Genomic DNA, 19,748 nt, shown 5'->3' with positions numbered 1-19,748 from the left:
TGAGATTCAAGCATGTCAGTGGCAGCGAAAAACCCATGTGTCCGACATAAAAGTAAGTAAACTATGACATTTGAACCATTCCTAAAGCATATACTCAATGAAATGAAGTATATGTAGTAAATAAATAAATAAATGAATAACGGAGAGAGATTCTCAAAAAAATGTTTATTGTGCCTCTTATTGTTTATATGGCTTTTTATATAACAGAATTTGTTGAACACGAACAAAGGACTGACAATACATTAGCCAAGTTTAGAGAACAAGAAAAATATGACGAAGAGTTAAAGTAATCTCAACATTCCACTTGCTATACGTGTGGCTGTGGCGCAACTCTGAAGGAGAAGAGGTCAGTATGACAGCTCACACACTTTCTGACAGCACCACAGTGATGACATTCATTTAACAAAGTACTACACTACAGCTTATTGAGTGCAGCCATCCTCACATTCAACACACAAACACACACGCACGCACGCGCACACACACACAGCTGAGCTGTGGTCATAGTCGTATTGCTTGACTGAGACTGATATCTTTTAATGTTCAGTGGCGCACGACCACCAAATTGCATACTGTGTGTTTTTGGCAATAAAATGGATTAGGTAAAATTAGAAAAAGAACTATATTTCTATAACGAAGATGAAGGTTCTGCAATGACTGCGTAAGATAACGCAGATACATTTCAGTTTATGGTGACACGGCGAGATTTCTGAAACGTAACACATAAATATTGCCTGTTTCTAGGCTGTCGCCAGACAGCAAGTGTTTGGTCCTTACAGAAATGCCCTGAGTCTGAATTTCATGTTTTTCTTTTTTATAGCAAGTTTTGAATAGATGTAGCATGCTTTTCTAATGTGTGTGTGTGTGTGTGTGTGTGTGTGTGTGTGTGTGTGTGTGTGTGTGTGTTTGTGTGTTAGCATAGGTAAGTGTTCTTGTATTTGATACATGAGATTCAGAAAATCATCCAGATGCATTTGTGTAGTTATCCTGAAGAACCGTCTAGGCCGATGAGGTCTCATCCCTCGCAGTCTTTTAATTTGACTCGAGCACTGCATAACTTCTGCCTGAGCGCTCTGCATGAAAGCGGTCCAGTATGACATCATATGCATGATGCAGACATGAAGGTAATGGACATGTGGGTGTTTTCTGTTTGGAGCTGGGCTCCCTGACAGGAGTTGAACCCTACAAGCTGCAAACTTTGGCACAGACACACCATTCAATTGGCAGCGGATCATATGATGCAATGAAAGCCGATACGTAATGGCATTCCCCTAAAAACACGGATCATTCGACGGGAGATACCCAGCCACTGAACTGATTATCAATGACATCTAATGCTGAGCCAAAGTGCCCAAGAACCCAACCAAGCAGCTGGATAAAGACTCAGCAGAGGTCTGCCAGTTATAGCAATCCGATTATCTTTCTGTAAGTCTGCCCAGGAAAGCTATCCAAACAAAACATAACTAAGAAAATAGAATACAGGACAAAAAAAAAATATATAAAGGTATATATAGATATGTATGGGCTTATTCATAAAATGTAAAGAGAACAAACTATCTCAAGGCTGCAATAGTCAAAATGATATTCGAAAGCATCAACGACGACAGAAAAAAGATAAGCAATTTCAGTTTTCATCCTGTATTTTTCTTTTGAAAGACTTTTTGAACCCGTTGAGAGTCAGCTGTTAATGGTATACGTCCATTTGGCTTCTCCTTTTCAAAGCAAACAAACACGTTTTATAAAAGCAGCAGTTATTTTGTCTGAAAAGCCAGTTGTTTTGTCTTTCGCCTTCCCTCTCGTTCTGCGGCAGAGGTCCTGAGAAGAGGTATTTTACGTGAGTTTCTTCAAATCGACTCACTGGAGTCTCTCATCGTTGACCGAGTGGCCTGAGTTAGGAGTGTCTGTACAGGTAAGGCTGGAAGAAGAATGCTTCCTCACTGAGCTCTTCCTCCATGGCTCTTTCTGGACACGTCCACATTGGGTTCCTGGCCGGCCCAGGCCTCTCCGTCGCTGTCTGTACCCCTCTCCTCCTCTCCGTCGTCGTCATCGTCGTCCTCCTCCTCCGGTGAAGGCTCGCTGCCGTTCTCCGTGGCCCAGCTGTCGTCTTCGTCCTCCTGCTCTTTCTTCATAGTGAGCAGGGCGGGCGGAGGAGCGGGCTCTTCGACCTCGGGCTTCTTCTCTGTAGATTCGGCCTGATCCTCGAAGGCCTCTGGGTTTTCCAGCATCTCTCGGATAAGAGGAGGCATGGGGCCTGGGATCTCCATTTTGAGAGTTATGGCCCTTTCTGCTCCTGTTGCACAAAAACAGTTTATTTTAGAATGTGTCGTCTACATAATACAGTTGAAGTCAAAAGTTTACATACACCTTGAAGAATCTGCAAAATGTTAATTATTTTACCAAAATAAGAGGGTTCATACAAAATGCATGATTTTTTTTTTATTTATTAAATAGAAATACAAATAGTCCACAGGAGACAATAATAGTTGAATTTATAAAAATGACCCTGTTCAAAAGTTTACATACACTTGGTTTTCTTTGGTTTTTCAGCATTTTTGTGCATTTGAACTCTTTCCAACAATGACTAATGATTTTGAGATGCATCTTTTCACACTTATGCAACTATTACAGAAGTTTCAAATGCTCACTGATGCTTCAGAAGGAAAAAAACAATGCATCAGGGTAAATGTAACTTATTTTGTGTTCTGGGGAATGTGTAAGTATCTTCTGTAGCTTCTGAAGGGCAGTACGAAAAGAAAAAAAAAAATTATGAAAAAAAAAAAGAAAAATGTACACATTCTTATTCAGTTCAAAAGTTTTCACCGCCCTGCTCTTAACCCAGTGTGTTTCTTTCTGGAGCATCAGTGAGCATTTGAACCTTCTGTAATAGTTGCATATGAGTCCCTTAGTTGTCCTACAATCACTGTTGAAAAGGGTTCAAATACACAAAAATGCTGAAAAACCAAAGAATTTGTGGGACCTGAAGGATTTTTCTTAAAAACAGCCGACAGTTTAATTGTTCAGGACAAACAATGGACTCATGAACAACTATCACTAAACAAAACAAAAAAACAGCTGTGGATCATTCAGGTAACAACACAGTATTAAGGATCAAGTGTATGTAAACTTTTGAACAGGATAATTTTTATAAATCCCAATTCCAAACTTTTCACATCTGTTACATTTGGATGCGTATTTTGCATTTCTTGTCAAATGAGTTGTATTTTGCATTAAAGTGAGTCAAACCTTGTATTATCAGATGGTTTGTATTTTGCATTGAAGCATGTAAATGACGGACTGCATCTTGATTTCGCTCAAGCATGCAAACTTTTCTCAGAAACTCTGCAAAAATTTGCGTTGCCCTCAGTCTGAATACTATTAATTCGCAAAAACACTGTCAATATTGCTGCTCTTGGTTTGAATAAGCCTCAAGTTCACTAATGCATTTGAAAAAAATGCATTAAAGATTTAAATATTGCAAATCACCCAGAATAGTAATGCTAAGGTGATTTCCATGTATTTTTTTTTTAGAGTAAACTGACCCTTGGTGCTGATGCCACGTAGGTCAGTGATCTTCATCAGCATGCGAGGGAACATGTGAGGTTTGTTGGGTCGGCGACGTCGTGCATAGATCTTCAGAGCTTCCAGCAGGGGCTCCTGCAGACGATCTACACGCTCAGGTTCCTCAAGATCCATTCGGTCTATGGAGAAAGAGGTTAATATTAGTATAGTAGCTAAATCTCCCATGTGTACATTTTTCCTGTTGCTTCTTCTAGGTGGCAGCAGGGTTGCAACAAAATTGCAACGTGTAATACCTCCACAGATGAGGCAGATGGCGCTGAGGAGGCCAGTCTCTGTATCATCCATCTCGAGAGGCAGAAGCTGACCAGCAAAGGCAAACACCAGGTCAGTGAGCGGGCCGAAGCCAGCATTATGCATCTGAGTCCGGTTTAGGGTCAGTCCATCCGAAAAGGTCATAGTGTCCTGTTCTGGTGTGTATCGTGTGCAGATTCGCAGCATCTGCAAGAGAGACAGACATTTATGAGGCTAAGAAATATGTGAAAGTTATGTAGTAGATGCATGGTCTACATCAAGGTGAGATTCACAAGGAAGGCGCACGTACAAGAATGTCCAAGCAGGCTGATTTAAGGAGGGTGATCTGATCTGCGATGGTGAGGGTGGTGAAGCCCGGAAGGCGTTTGGCAAATTCCACAATTTTAATGATGCACTTGGTGGAAAGCTCACTGAATTTGTCCCATAGGCCCAGGTCCAGCTGAACCCGGTGGTCTGAGCTTGAGTTCTGATGAAAAGAGAGGAGTGAATATATGTGTGCATTAATATATGATCCACATTTCATTCCAAACCCACATGGCTGTTTATTCCATGAAGCACAACAAGAAATTTTCAAGAATGGACCAAAAAAATTTGGAATTTCAGTCTGTTCTTCACACTGTAGAACTTTGGAGTTGGAATACAGCATATGAATTACATGGACCCTTTTAATGATAGTTTTGTGGTTCTTTTTTGTCATTTTGAAGATTGATAGCCCCAGTGCTCATTAACATTCATTATATTGAAAAGACTATCCAGAAAATTCCTCAGAAAGACTTTCACGGAAGAAAAAGTAATACAGATTTGAAACAACATGACAATATTTATCTTTTGGGTGCACTGTTCCTTTAAATGATGTTTTCAATAATGGAACATGTTTATCACACTACATCTGACATGGTCGGTTTACACCGCTGTAAATAATTCCACATTCCATTGCTGACAGATCTGCTCATTTTCAGAAAACACTCACTGTGGTGTATTTTCCCAGCTGGCAGAGCGAAGGGAAGGTCTCTTGATGTGCTTTGCTCACTTTGTTGACCAGCTCCTCCAGTTCCCCGCTCAGCTCATAGCTCTCTGGTGGAACGACCTCATCCTTCACGTCCTTCTTCTTCTTATTTCGATCATTGCGCACAGCTGAGAATTACAAAGAAAGGCTGTTTAATAATTCTGCAATGGGTTAGCTTTACTTAAAAACTCCCAAACTATGAACGTAATACTTGGATGTGCAACCTAGTGAAACTCTACAAAGTGATGTGCCAGAAAAAAACGAATTATGATTTTGAGTTTAATTGGAACTCGCATCAGAATGGCTAACCAAGTGTGATATAACTATTTGTTTAATATACAATTATGTGAGGCAAGATCTTAGCTACTCAGCAAAACCAATCTCAGAAAAACATGTCCAGGTGTCATCCCAAAAATAAAATATATATTTCTTTATTTTCTATGATGCCCCTCATTACTTGTTTTTAATTTTAATGCATTACTTCTTATATATGTCTTTATATTTCTTATTTAATTATATATACTACCAGTTAAAAGTTTTTGAACAGTAAGATTTTAAATTTTTTTAAAAAGTATCTTCTGCTCACCAAGCCTGCATTTATTTGATCCAAAGTACAGCAATAACGGTAAAATTTAGAAATATTTTTACTATTTAAAATAACTGTGTTGTAAAATGTAATTTATTCCTGTGATTTCAAAGCTGAATTTTTAGCATCATAATTCCAGTCACATGATCCTTTAGAAATCATTCTAATATACTGATTTGCTGCTCAAAAAACATTATGTTGAAAACAGCGGAGTATAATTTTTTCAGGTTTCTTTGATGAATAGAAAGTTTAGAAGAACAGCATTTATCTGAAAAAGAATTTTTTGTAACATTACAAATGTCTTTATAATGTTGGTTTAAAAAAAAAAACTCACTCTAAGCTTTTGATTGGTATAGTGTATAAATCATTCAAAAGCCTTTTATTTCAGATAAATGCTGATCTTTGGATCTTTCTATTCATCAAAAAATCCTGATAAAATGTACTCAACTGTTTAAAATATTGATAATAATAATAAAAAATGTTTCTTGAACAGAAAGTGATCATGCGACACTGAGGACTTTAGAAAACTTAACTTTGATCACAGGAATAAATTACATTTCAAATATATATTTAAATAGAAAACAGCTATTTTAAATAGTAAAAATATTTTAAAATTTTACCGTTTTTGCTGTACTTTGGGTCTTTTGGATTAACGCAGGCTTGGTGAGCAGAAGACACTTAAAACAAACAAAAAAAAAACATTAAAAATCTTACTGTTCAAAAACTTTTGACTGGTAGTGTACGACATTAAAATATAATTTAATTGTATAAAATGTATTGTGAGGTAAATTATGGCCAGGAAATGTTCTTGACAGATTTTGTGAGATTAATTTTGTCGCTTGTCACCTGTTTGGAAAATCTCATAATCAACACTAACCCAATTAGTACATGTTGCGTCATCGCATCTTGCTTGGTTAAGAAACAACGTTACCGTACACCGAATTCCAAATGTAATCCCTAATACATGGAAACTGACCTCAGATCAGACTCCGTGGGTGTTTTGGTGCGTCTGACCCAAGGGAGCTCGGCCCTGCCAACCCTAAACCCCCCTCCCCTCTTTCTCTGGCCCCCCCTCCCATTCTTTCCTTCCTCTCAGGATATCCAGTAATAGCAAAAGCACAATGTGATCCCGGTCCCTACACACATCCCATACATATAAACGCACACATACATGTCCCAGCGGACACATAGAGGGCCAATGTGCCACTCTCCCCGTGACATCATCGCCGTGACCCTGGCAAATGAACAAACACATGCCCCAGACTCGCTCTTTCAACCTCGGGCTATTGTCTTTGTTACAACACAAATCTGTTAGTGCCAAGTCATAAAGTGACTAGAGGAAGGGCTACCAAAGAAATCACACCTAGCGTTGATGGATTGATGTGGGTGAAACTTCAGACACGAAACCCATTTGTGAAGCGAACATTCATATTGAGCTCTAACCTCCGTGCTAACCAGCTTTATTGGTTTGTGTTTGAACTTTTATTTGTCTTTTGTGTCTTCAAGTGTCTGGCGGTTTACAGTCTGTTTATGCCTGGGTGTCCCGGCGCTCAAGTCTCACCACTCTAAATTTGTCTGTGTGTCTCTGGGTTGTATGTCTGTTTCACAGCTTCTAACCTATATCAGCGTGTCCCCGTCTGTCTCCTGTCCCGTCTCTATATTTGTGTTTGTGTATGTGGGTCTTGGCCGAAGCCCAAGGAGCCCGTGTGCCTGGCAGAGGCCCGGACCCTCACCTTCCTTGGACATGCCAACCTCGAAGCACTTCTGCAGCCGGCAGTACTGGCAACGGTTGCGTGTGACCTTGTTGATCTGGCAGTTCTTGTCACGGTGGCAGGTGTACACCATGTTCTTCTGAATACTGCGACGGAAGAAACCCTGCAACAGACGTCCAAGACAGCGAGTAGGTCAGCTGAAGAGTAGGTCAACCACCATCCCTCTCCTATCATTTCACTTATACAAGCTGTCAGTATATTGTTCAAAGTTGCTGATCCAGAACTGTTTTTTGCTAATGCTTTTGTTTTTGTTATATACAGTCAAGCCAAAATATAGTTCATTTATGTAAGCGAGGATAAAAATTATAAACATTTTGGGACCAAAAATTTGACACTTTTGCCTGACCATGTTTTGTTACATACCTTTCTATCAAAGTTACATTTTTATCAAGATGAATTTGTTCTGACACAGTTGAACTCTGAGTTCTTTTCATATTTTATTACCATTTTCTAAACTACAGCAAATAAACTGTGATAAAGTGACCACACATTAATTGAATTGTTTGAAATATTGTGTCAAATTGTATTATTACTTGCGGCAAACCACTTACAATTGGGTTAAAAAAACTAACTAGACCTGTTTACACAGGACATGTTTTGTGTCCATAAATAGTTTTTGTATGTAAACGTGTGCTAAACAGGTTTTTTTCAGCATTTTGTACAATGAAGGTCACATTTTTAACATGCCGTGTCAATTCAAAAGTTGTTTGTTTAACAAAAATAGATGAGAAACTTATTTTTAAACATGTTATGTGAACTGCCTCTTACTTAGTGGAAGAATTTTTTTGTGTGACCCTAAACCACAAAACCAGTCGTAAGTGTCAATTCTTTTGAAATTGAGCGTTATACATAATCTGAAAGCTGAATAAGAAGCTAGATACAACTATTTGAAAATCTGGAATCTGAGGGTGCAAAATGCTAAATATTGAGAAAATCGCCTTTAAGTTGTTTAAATGAAGTTCTTTGCAATGTGTATACTACTAATCAAAAATTAAGTTTTCATATATTTATGGTAGGAAATTACAAAATATCTTCATGGAACATGATCTTTACTTAGTATCCTAATGATTTCTGGCATAAAAGAAAAATCTATAATGTTGACCAATACAGTGTATTTTTGGTTATTGCTTTTATTTTTTATTTATTTTTATTTTATTTCTTTTTATTTCTATTTTGGTTATAGACTTTTTTTTTAGTGAGTAATCTACTTGGTGAAATTTAAGTAAATCTTTGTGTCTGTGACCAGTATTCACTTACTATTAAAAAGTATAGCTCAACGTAAGTTCACAAATGAAATACCTGTATATTGTTTAAACTGTTACTGGCTTAAGTTATTATTTTGGAATAAATGTAAAGTGCTTAAAAACACTAGCTTGATGAGATTCATACTTGGCTTTAATTAACAGAATATTGATTATACTGTTTTTTTTTTTAATTATTATTATTATTATTTTTGTAAATAAATTATAGAAATTAATTATTTAGCAAGGATGTTTTAAATTGTTCAAAAGTGATGATAAAGACTTTTATACTATTATATTTCAACATAATAATAAATGTTTTTGAACAGCAAATCAGAAAATTAGAATGTGTGACTGGAGTAATGGTGCTAAAAAGTAGCTTTGAAATCACAGAAATAAATTCCATTTTAAAATATATTCAAACAGAGAACAGTTATTTTAAACAGTAAAAATATTTCAAGATTTTACTGTTTTGTCTGTACTTTAGATCAAATAAATGCAGGCTTGGTGAGCAGAATGTTAAAAAACATTAAAAATCTTACAGTTCAAAAACTTTTGACTGGTAGTGTATATATAGGACAATTACGTTTTATACCTTTTTTAAGTTTTATATTGTTTTATTATGTTTGAAAGCAATAAGCTGCTTGAGTCGTGACTAAAGTTGTTTTTTTTATCACAGTAGCATATGTTACAGCACATATTTTTACTTTTAAATATAGTAAAATTACTTCTTTTGTGTTTAACAGGAGAAAGAAACTTAAACAGTTTTGGAACAAGTGGAAGGTGAATAAATGTTAACAGAATTGTCATTTCTGGGTAAACTATCCCTTTAACATACTGTGTAGCTGATACTGCGCAACTGTATCCTTTTCAAGTGACCTTTTGTATGTTTTCATAAACATTTTTGCTCCCTGCACTACAAGTTATTCAGTCCGTCTTAGTTTCTCAGTGCTGACAGGAGTGAAAATACTTTTCAGCATTCAAGTATTTTTAACATGCGAGAGCTAAACCTCCATGTCTCTCTGTTTTTTTCACATTTTTGCCAAACGTCAAGACAAATTGTGTAACAGCCTCATGAAAAACATGAGATTCGTCAGGCCACAGGCGACGGGAGTTCTGCTGTTTACCTTGCAGCCCTCGCAAGAACTGACACCATAGTGGTACCCGGAAGACTTGTCCTGGCAGACGAAGCAGGGCTTGTAAACACGGGGCGGAGGTGGTGGAGAAGGGGAGCTGGGCACCATCTCCTCCGAACTGGTGCTCTGGGTCTCGACCGCTGAAGAGGAGAGAAAAGAAAACATCAGACGCTTCATCTAATCACATCACTTCACACTATTTACACAACACAGGAGGATTTAATGAGAGGGTGATATTAAACGCCACATGGAGAGAAGAAAAGATTCTCCCGTGAACCTTTTAAACCGTATCCAATTTCAAAGACCCACAACGGCTTTGAAAACCATCATGATGCCTCGCTAAACCTTTTTCATGATGCCCTCGAGCAGAAACACACAAGACGCTACCCATCGCTGCTTTTTAAATCTGGTATTGTGTGCAAAGCATCTGCCAACTAGGTAAAAGTCAAGTCTAGTTAACATGTCTGTTGAATATATCTCCCTCTAGCTTAGCCCCCAAGCCCACCCTGTCCTTAGGGGGCCAGGATTTTAGGAGATTAGGCTGTGGTGATTGACACTGGAAAGAAAAGAAAACACAAACAGTTTAACATTAGCAGACAGATAAGTGGAGCCGATAAGACAGGTAGCTCATCTGTGTCACAGCCTGGGGGGAAAAACTCCACCCTGCGTTTGGCGTCTTGCACGCGGGACGGCCGACTGACGTGGGGCGAGTGTCTCATATCTCACTAATTCTGATGTCAAGCCTTGCTAACAGTTGTAACTAGGGGTGTAACAGCGTATAGTGGATGGAAACACTATGTATCATCTATAATCCACCCAAAAAGAAAGCTTAGACAGAATTAATTTAGAATCAAATGTGGTAAACCTAGAAGGCCACAAATGTACCATTTTAGCTCTATTCTGAGAGTTTCATATCGTGAGATAAGTATCACTTAACAGACTAAAAAAAGAGATTTTATTTCACACGAGCACATGCCAAAGTCAACTTTTACCCTTGGTTGCTCAAAATTCAACCCCCCAGCCTTCACCCTTGCCATTCTTTGACACACAAACCCTATTTTTCTCTTGTTTCCCGGCCCTAAATTCCTCAGTGCAGTCCTGCTAGGTTTTAATAGAGGCCCCTGCTCGTAAGCTAGGCCTATAAAGGTGGTCTCATGGCTGGACTGGAGGCCCCAGCCCGGCTGGCGGGGTCTTTATTAAGACTCAGACACCTCGGGCAGCCATTCACACCACCAGCTGTAGCCTGAGCTAGTAAAAAAAAAAAAGGCCCAATCATAAACATAAAAAAACAGGGAGGCTCTAAACTTCTTGCTTTTATTGCCCCACCTTCTTCAGCCACCTTCAATGGAAAGCCTAAACTTAACCTACAACCCCTCCCTCGCTGTCCCACCACAGGGTTCAGCAAAAACCACCAGCTTGGCCTTTTACAAGAGTTTGGAGACTTCAAAAGAAGAAAAGGGGGCATAAAAAGAGGAATTTGATAGAAAACAGAAAGAAAGAGGGACGAGGGTGGAGGGGTGAATGAGGAGAGGCAAAAGTCCCATTTAAGGTCGAGCTCACATACAGTAGGGCCTTCTGTTCATGGCCATGGTTACAAACAAATCGCTTATTCTTCAAGCGAGAGCGAGAAATGCACAAGCTTTCTGAGTGTATGATGTATAAAAAGGCTAATTTCATCTGAACCAGCAATGTGCTTGACGTTTGTTTCCCAGCTGTTGTGCAATGTCAAGTTAGTTGTTTTTTTTACTGGTCTGCTTTGAAGTACAATTGAGCAATGTTATCTGAATAGGTTCTAGGTTAGTTTAGAGATGAGCCGATTATGGCTGGCACTAGTGGTTATTTTAGTAATCGAGTAATCTGTAGATTAATCTGTCGATTAATCGGGTAATCAACTGTTGTGCAATGTCAAATTAGTTTTTTTTTACTGGTCTGCTTTGAAACACAATAGAGGAATTGTTCTCTAAATAGGTTCTAGTTTGGTTTAAAGAAAAACCGATTAGGGCCGCCACCAACGATTATTTTGGTAATCGAGTATTCTATCGATTATTCTGATGATTATTCAAGTAATCAACTGTTGTGCAATGTCAAATTAGTTTTTTTTCTAGTCTGCTTTGAAGTACAATAGAGAAATGTTATCTGAATAGGTTCTAGTTCAGTTTAAAGAAAAAAACAATTAGGGCTGTCACTAACTATTATTTTGGTAATCAAGTAATCTGTCGATTATTCTGATGATTATTTGAGTAATTGACTGTTGTGCAGTGTCAAACTAGTTTTTTTTACTGGTCTGCTTTGAAGTACAATACAGGAATGTTATCTGAATAGGTTCTAGTTTAGTTTAAAGAAAAAACTATTAGGGCCGTCAATAACGATTATTTTGGTAATCGAGTAATCTGACGATTATTCTGTCGATTAATCAAGTATTTTGATGATTAATTGCGTATTTTGGTAATAGAGTAATCTGTCGATTTATTCTGATGATTAATTGAGTAATTGAAAATTAACTTTTTGAATGTTCATAACTCTCGGTAACCGAATTCTGATAAATATATATCTGAATATCCGAAGTCTCGATATTATCATGGTTTAATGACGGTGCAATTGTTTTACAATATATGGCTACTACTGTCATTGTTGTTGTTGTTTTTATTATTATTATTATTATTATTATTATTATTATTATATTCTACTTTGTTTGGCTTCCTAAAACACCAAAGTGAATGTAATTTAGACTGAGACAGTATATCACAAAAACAGGGTTGAGTCACTTTTAAAGTTCAGAGAATTTAATAGAATTCATATAGAATTTAAAATTCAAAATTGTATTTTTTTTTGTAATATTGCAATAAATATTGTATCAGGACTCCATATTGCAATATTATCATATCGTGAGATTTTGATATTGTTACTGTTTTGATTAACAGGATATAATTGGGCCTGATCATTGGATGTTTTCAGATGTTCAAAAGTGTGGATAATTGTTTAGCTGTTATCGATTATTAGACGATATATAAGTGCATCCCTAATTGAGAACACTAACTAGCAAATTGCCACCAAAATAACTAAAGAACTAACGCAAAAAAGGGTATCAAAACATAATAGGTCACATTAAAGTTATAATTCTTGTATAAAGCCCAAACATGTATGCTGTCACAACACATACATGTTGTGAATACTAAGGTTATGCTTTGAACTAAATGTTGCGCAGCAGGATCAATGCTCGCCACTGAACCTAGTGTGAACTTATTTGTTTATATAGCAATGCTGGCAATATGCTGGTAATGACAAGCACTTGAAAAGGAGCGCAAACTGCATGTGGCGTGAAGAAACGGCTACTGATTGACACCGTCTGAGTAGCTGAGAGTAAAAAAGAAAGGGAGGGGGGAGAGAGGGACAAAAATCCATCAGGATCTCTCAACAACCCGAGACGGTTCCTGCCGTAAAAACCCCAGTCGCTTTCCCTCCCTCTAACACCTCTTCCCAAATATCAGTCAACACTTCTCCCGGGGAGCACAATGGGATGGGTTCTTATGTCAGCCCGGAGGCCCTCTCTGCGTCCCCTCCGCTAAGCTCTCCTCTGTTTGGGAAACAAAGCGCTCTGAAATGAGAGGCCTCCTTATCAGCTCTCCAGCCAGGGACTTGATTTGCATCACAATGCGAAGGCAGAGGGCGGATGGCTGCTGATGGAGAGACAGGTAGAAGCCGACTGCAGTTATCAGTAGAAGCTGTTCATTTCCTGCCTGGTATTGTGTTTCTGTCCTGAACTGGTCTCTCTGTGTCCTCTGTACACAAGTATTCCAGGTGGACCGTCCTATGCTAATCCCAATGTCAACCTAGACAAAATGCCCCTGTGGTAGGAAAATGTCCATATCTACAAGCAGAAACAGATACAATATACGCCACACTAGGGGAAAGTAAATACACGAATGTAAAAAGTGTAACGATACGAACATGCACACAATGATCCAATGCGGGGAAATCATGTACACATACACAAAATGGATATATATATTATTATTATTTATTTTTTTTATTTTTTTTGTCAAATTTTAAAATATTTTTACTATTTAAAATAACTGTTTTCTATTTGAATATATTTTAAAATGTAATTTATTTCTGTGATCAAAGCTACATTTTCGGCATCATTACTCCAGTGTCATATGATGCTTCAGAAATTATTCTAATATGCTGATTTGCTGTTCAAAAAACATTTTATATTATTATATTAATATTTTAAACAGTTGACTATAAAAAACTTTTTTTGAGCAGCAAATCAGAATATTAGAAGGATCATGTGACATTGAAGGATCATGTGACTGGAGTAATGATGCTAAAAATTCTGCTTTGAAATTATAGGAATAAATTACATTTTAAAATATATTCAAATAGAAATCAGTAATTTTAAATAGTAAAAATATTTAAAAAAAAATTTCTCTGCTTAGTGAGCAGAAGAGACTTCTTTAAAAAACATTAAAAATCTTACTGTTCAAAAACTTTTGACTAGTAGTGTTTTTTTATAAACATCAAATATTTAAATATTTGTATTAAACTTTTTTTAACTTCTAAAATTATATGCATTTGTTAAAAAAAACATAAGTAATAAATTAAAAATATATAGGTTAAATATTTTAAATATATATAGGTTAAATATTTTAAATAGGTTAAATAGTCAATTAAACACTATTTCTATACACTATTTCCATACTAATATTACATTAAAATACAAGTAAATAATTAATTTATAATAAAGTATTTTTTATTTATTAATACACTTTGAACTCATACATTAATACAATAAAAAATATCTAAATATTATCCATAACATCTATATTTAGGTGAGATATCAATGACCACAATAACCATGCATGCATACTATAAACATTTCATTGTTGGCGAAAAAAGTGGTCTAGGTTCAAATCCATTTCCTGAAGAAGTGACGCTGGTAACACAACAAACAAGTAGTGCAAACAAATCAGGCCACATGGGTAACAGGAAGTGAGCTGTGACCTTGAGTTTCTTTATTTTGGTCCAGAATGAAAGCCTAAAAATTAGTCCGTCCACAAGTCTAAAAGGCCAAAAAACAAGTGTCAGCTTCATGTGTTTTTAAGTGTTGCAACACTACTTTTAGCTGAGCAGCATATGACGCATTGGCTGCGGAACAACTATTCTTTCACAATAGAAGAGCAGATTTTGTGTACGTGACTGTGGGTGTGATTGAATCTTCAGTGGAGCTCTGTTCCCAAATCTAGTCTTGGCATGTGAGCGTGTGTGTGTTCAGTTCTGCATGGGCGCCCGTCCAACGAGTGTCTCTAAAGACTCCCATTTGATTTGCAAATATAGTTCTCTGCGTCTCAATTCCTCTTAAGTATTTCAGCGTGTTGGGCGTGTATTTGCGTGTCGCTCGCTTTGCATTTCTCAGAACATAATCTTGCTTCCCTCCACTGAAAAGCTCCATGATTTCGCTTGGCCTCATATTACAGGCGAGTTGGGTGGACAGACTGCTTTGTTGTGCGTGCAGCCAGTGTGGCAGACGGGCCACAGATTGGCCAGGTTTTTTGGAGCGGTGTGATTGATAGACTGACTGGCAGGGCCCCCCTCTCTCTCCGAGCGGTGCCTGATGGGCAAGGACACACAGCCCTCTCCTCTGGCTGCCAACTTCCTGATGAGGGGAACCGACCGTGGCTCTTTCTCGGTCTCTGTGTCTCATTGCCCACGGCTTCCTGCCATCAGCCAGATCCTCCTCACATGCTGTTGTCATCGTACAACCTCATACTACACAACCCCATTTCCTTCCTCTCCACCGCATCACTGTTTCTTTCCGCTGGATGTATTCTCACTGATTGCAGGCTTTATCTTACTACAAGCTGTTTTTTGACATTTAGAAATTCACATATTGCAGCCAGAGTAAAAATGCTGATGTATTGAGAGAAACAATCATTTAAAATTCCAGATATTATTTTGACATTTTACTTTACTTTACTTTACTGAATGTGGGGGGAAAACTCAGTAATTGACCAAAAAAAAAAAAAAATCTTAATGATGGCAATAAGTTGATGAGCTGATAATAAAATAAAATAAAATAAAATAAAATAAAATAAAATAAAATAAAATAAAATAAAATAAAATAATTCTGGATAATGCCAACAAGCTGATAATTCTTTTAAAATATTAAAATAAAATAAAATTATTCTGAATGATGCCAATAAGCTAATAATTGTTTTTAAATAAATTAAAATAAAATAAAATAAAATAAAATAATTCTGGATGATGCCAATAAGCTGATAATTGTTTTAAAATATTAAAATAAAATAAAATAATTCTGAATGATGCCAATAAGCTAATAATTGTTTTTAAATAAAATAAAATAAAACAAAACATAATAATTTTGGATGATGCCAATAAGCTGATAATTGTTTAAAAAAAAAAAAAAATAAAAAAAATAAAAAAAATAATTTTAGTTGATGCCAATAATAAAAAAAATAATAATTCTGGATGATGCCAATAAGCTGATAATTGTTTTAAAATAATAAGATAAAAAATTACAATAAAATAAAAATAATTCTGGATGATGCCAATAAGCTGATAACTGTGTTTATGTATAACTAAACTAAACTAAACTAAACTAAATGTACTAAAAATGTACTTACTTTGCAAATATACTATATATAAACTAACTTAAAAATGCAATTAGAATGGGAAAGGTTATATTTTTGAACACAGAAAAAACCTTCAGTAATTGTTTAAATTAAAAAAGCAATAAATAAAAATTCAGTCCAATGTAATAAAAAAAATAAAGGAAAATGTACTATTTGTTTATTATTTATTTATGTATATATTACTACATTTACAAATGTACTTTAACTAAAAAATAAATAAATACACTAAACAATGCAATGATAATAGCAAAAAATACTATTTTCGAACACAAGAAAATTAAAAAACCTCACTTATCAACAAAATACAAAAATACAAAAATAAAAGTCTGACCAATTCAAAAAGTGGATAATTGTTTTACATGTAAATAAAAAAAAAATAAAAAAAACAAGGTAAATCTAAAATCTAAAATGATGACCCAATATAATCATTTATCAATTAATAATCTCTAATATCACACAGTAAATGAGAAGGCCCGTTTTAAAAACAATGTCTCTGCACAACAGATGCAGTGCGAAAAGCAGTGTTAAATCCCGGGCTGAGAGGTGTGTGTGCTTTCATTAAAGGTGCTGAGCAGTAGCAGTTGCTGTCAACAGCTGTGTACAAGCTCATTACCTGATCTCCCCCTCCTCTCCTCCCATTTCTCTACTTTTTATCCCTCCCTCCCTCTTATGCGCTTCATCCCAGGCCTGTAAAAAAGGAGGAGTCCTTCCTGTTGCAGTAAGGCCCTCTCTGAAAGGAAGCCCTGTGATAAAACTGGGCTGCCGTCCAAGTGATGGCTCAGAGGGAAAGACAGAAAAAAGAGAGAAAGGCTTACATACAGCCCAGACTGGACAAGACCGAAGGAATTTACACCCTCATGTCATAACCAGCACACAGGCATGAGTACATACATGAACACATACAGTTATCATTCTCAGTCAATGAGTCGGCCAGCAATAGGTCTCCTGTAGGTCAATGCTATCACGCAAAGGGCAAGCAGGTATTTGCTGGATTTGTCTGAAAGGGTTAGTTCATCCAAAATTAAGCCTGTCATCGTTTATTCACCACAGTGTCATTCCAAACCTGCATTACTGGAACAACAAAAGAAAATAATCTGAAAAAGATTTTTTTTATGTACTTGGAAAACCATATCAGCTATTGGGTTTGGCCAGAATTTTGAGTTATTTATTTTTTACAATTGTACCAACTACTGAGGGCTTTTTTGTGTTCAAAAACATAACTTTTTCCCATTTTCATTAATGCATTAAGAGCCAGGGGTGTAAACTTTTGAACAATGTACATTTTTCTTATTTTGTAAAATATTATATTTTTTTATTTAGTACTGCCCTTCAGAGGCTACAGAAGATAGTTACATGTTTCACCGCCAAGCTCTTAATGCATGTTTTTCTTTCTGAAGCATCAGTGAGCATTTGAACCTTCTGTAATAGTTGCATATGAGTCCCTCAGTTGTCCTCAGTGTGAAAAGATGCATCTCAAAATCATACAGTCATTGTTGGAAAGGGTTCAAATACACAAAAATGCTGGAAAAACCAAAGAATTTGTGGGACCTAAAGGATTTTTCTGAAGAACAGCAGGCAGTTTAACTGTTCAGGACAAACAAGGGACTCATGAACAACTATCAAACAAAAAAAAAAATAACTGTGGATCATTCAGGGGGATCAATCAAGGGGATGTAAACTTTTAAGCAGGGTCATTTTTATAAATTCAACTATTATTTTTTCTTGTGGACTACATGTAAACATCTTTTATGTGAAATATGAAAAAAAAAAAAATTGTATGATTTTGCAGATTCTGAAAGGGAGATGTAAACTTTTGACCTCAACTGTATTTTATTTAATTATACTTTTATTTTACATAAAAACAATTATCAGCTTTTTGGCATTATCTAGAATAAATTATTTAAAATTCTGTCAATTACCATGGCTTTTTTTTTTTTTTTTCGTTCACAATGTTTGTTTTTTTTAGCTGTAGACAAAAACATTAATAGAGGTTTAAAACAATGTGCGGTCATATTTAATGTTGCTCTGCAAAATCAAGTCATTCCAACAGGAATCAGCACAATTGGGAGTTGCAAAACACAGATTTCGGTTATTTTCAAGTCGCTCACGTGATTTTCCCACATTGACCAACGGGAAGTTGGTTGGTTTGAAAGTGACTTCTGTGTAGGAAATGCTTCCTATATTTCCACACTGTGGAGCAGTTTTTGCTTGCAATGGTCACATGGACTACCGATGTCCTTACTACCTTTCTGGGCCTTGGACATGGTATTTACGTTGCTGTCTCAGGCTCAGAAAGCTTTGAGATTTCATCAAAAATATCTTGCGAAGGTCAAATGAAGGTCTTACAGGTTTGGAACAACATGAAGGTGAGTAATTAATGACAGAATTTTCATTTTTGCGTAAACCATCTCTTTAAACTACTCTCAATCTGCATTACTACACTGCAACTCAGAAACCCCAAGGCATGTCAGCATGAAGGTGAGCTAGCATTTGGCCTGATTGACCCTTGAATGAGTGGCACTAACACATCAATGGACTCAGAGAATCAATCACCCACACTTGAGTCCTTCCTGGATTACAGGCAATCAGACACCCTCTCAACTACGGCTTACACAGATACTGGGCTCTCCATTACCAAAGGTCTGGTAAGCAGAAGGCTGCTGGTTTAAGCCTCACCAACTCCATTGATCTTCATTGGATCCATCATGCCCTTGAGCAAGTCATTTACCCTTGGCTTGCTCAAGGGGCTTGTCTCTATAATAAATGTAATTTGCAATATGTAAGCTGCTCCAGATAAAAGCGTCCACTGATAGACTATTTAATTAAAAATAAAGTTTTCAATTAGAATCAAAATGGTTTTTATAGCCTGAAGCCATAGGGAAACCTCCACAAAGACCTTTTTAATTCCCTAGCTATTTAGAAAGTCATTGTTTCAGCGGTTCTTTACAGAAACTTCACTCTTAAAAAAAAAGGTTCCAAAAGGGTGTTTCTGCAGAACCTTTTTTAGGTTACTCAAAGAACCTTTAAGTGAACAGTTCTTAAAAGAACAAATTTTAAGAACATTTTAAAAATCTGCATTTGAAAGGTTCCATGGATGTTGAAGGTTCTTCATAGAACCATTGATGCCAATAAAGAATCTTTATTTTTAGGAGTGTTGAACCTGGTAGAACTTTTTTCTCTATGCAGCCAGGAAACAGTTCTGCAAAAGAACAATTGAATAGAAAAGCTTTTGTTTAATCCTAAACACAGGCCATTGGGTAAACCGTTTAAGGGACTTTTGTCCTATTCCTCTAGTAGGACTCCATCCAAGCTAGACAGTGAGGGGTAATCAGAGCACAAAGCCTGGGAATGAAGGCCTGATTCAGAGAAGACAGATTTCTGGTACAGACATCCAAATTTGCAACTCCACTGAATCTCCAGCACCCCCACCAGGCTTCATCTGTGCTGTCAACCCCTGAGTGAGAGTGTCTCCTCTAATTCCTCTCCACTCCAATGGCTGGATGCGTCCTCCATGGACACAACC

General features: G+C 36.7%; 1 protein-coding gene across 2 annotated transcripts in view; it reads right to left on the bottom strand.

Annotated features, from left to right (window-relative positions):
- Window positions 1-150: 150 nt before the first annotated feature.
- Window positions 151-19,748, bottom strand: part of rarga (retinoic acid receptor gamma a) — a 70,572-nt gene continuing 50,974 nt past the window's right edge. For both annotated transcript variants that reach the window (XM_073822870.1, XM_073822871.1), the window contains 7 exons: window positions 9,564-9,712; window positions 7,157-7,298; window positions 4,802-4,965; window positions 4,121-4,297; window positions 3,813-4,017; window positions 3,540-3,698; window positions 151-2,290 (listed from right to left, as the gene is read on the bottom strand). In XM_073822870.1, the coding sequence (XP_073678971.1) occupies window positions 1,935-2,290; window positions 3,540-3,698; window positions 3,813-4,017; window positions 4,121-4,297; window positions 4,802-4,965; window positions 7,157-7,298; window positions 9,564-9,712 (1,352 nt within the window). In that variant the 3' untranslated portion in view covers window positions 151-1,934. The remainder of the gene's footprint in view (window positions 2,291-3,539; window positions 3,699-3,812; window positions 4,018-4,120; window positions 4,298-4,801; window positions 4,966-7,156; window positions 7,299-9,563; window positions 9,713-19,748) is intronic.

The sequence above is a fragment of the Garra rufa genome, chromosome 18 (assembly GCF_049309525.1).
Source record: "Garra rufa chromosome 18, GarRuf1.0, whole genome shotgun sequence".
Taxonomy (NCBI): domain Eukaryota; kingdom Metazoa; phylum Chordata; class Actinopteri; order Cypriniformes; family Cyprinidae; genus Garra; species Garra rufa.
The sequence above is the reverse complement of the archived record's forward strand: the minus strand, read 5'-3'. Positions and strand labels throughout refer to the sequence as shown.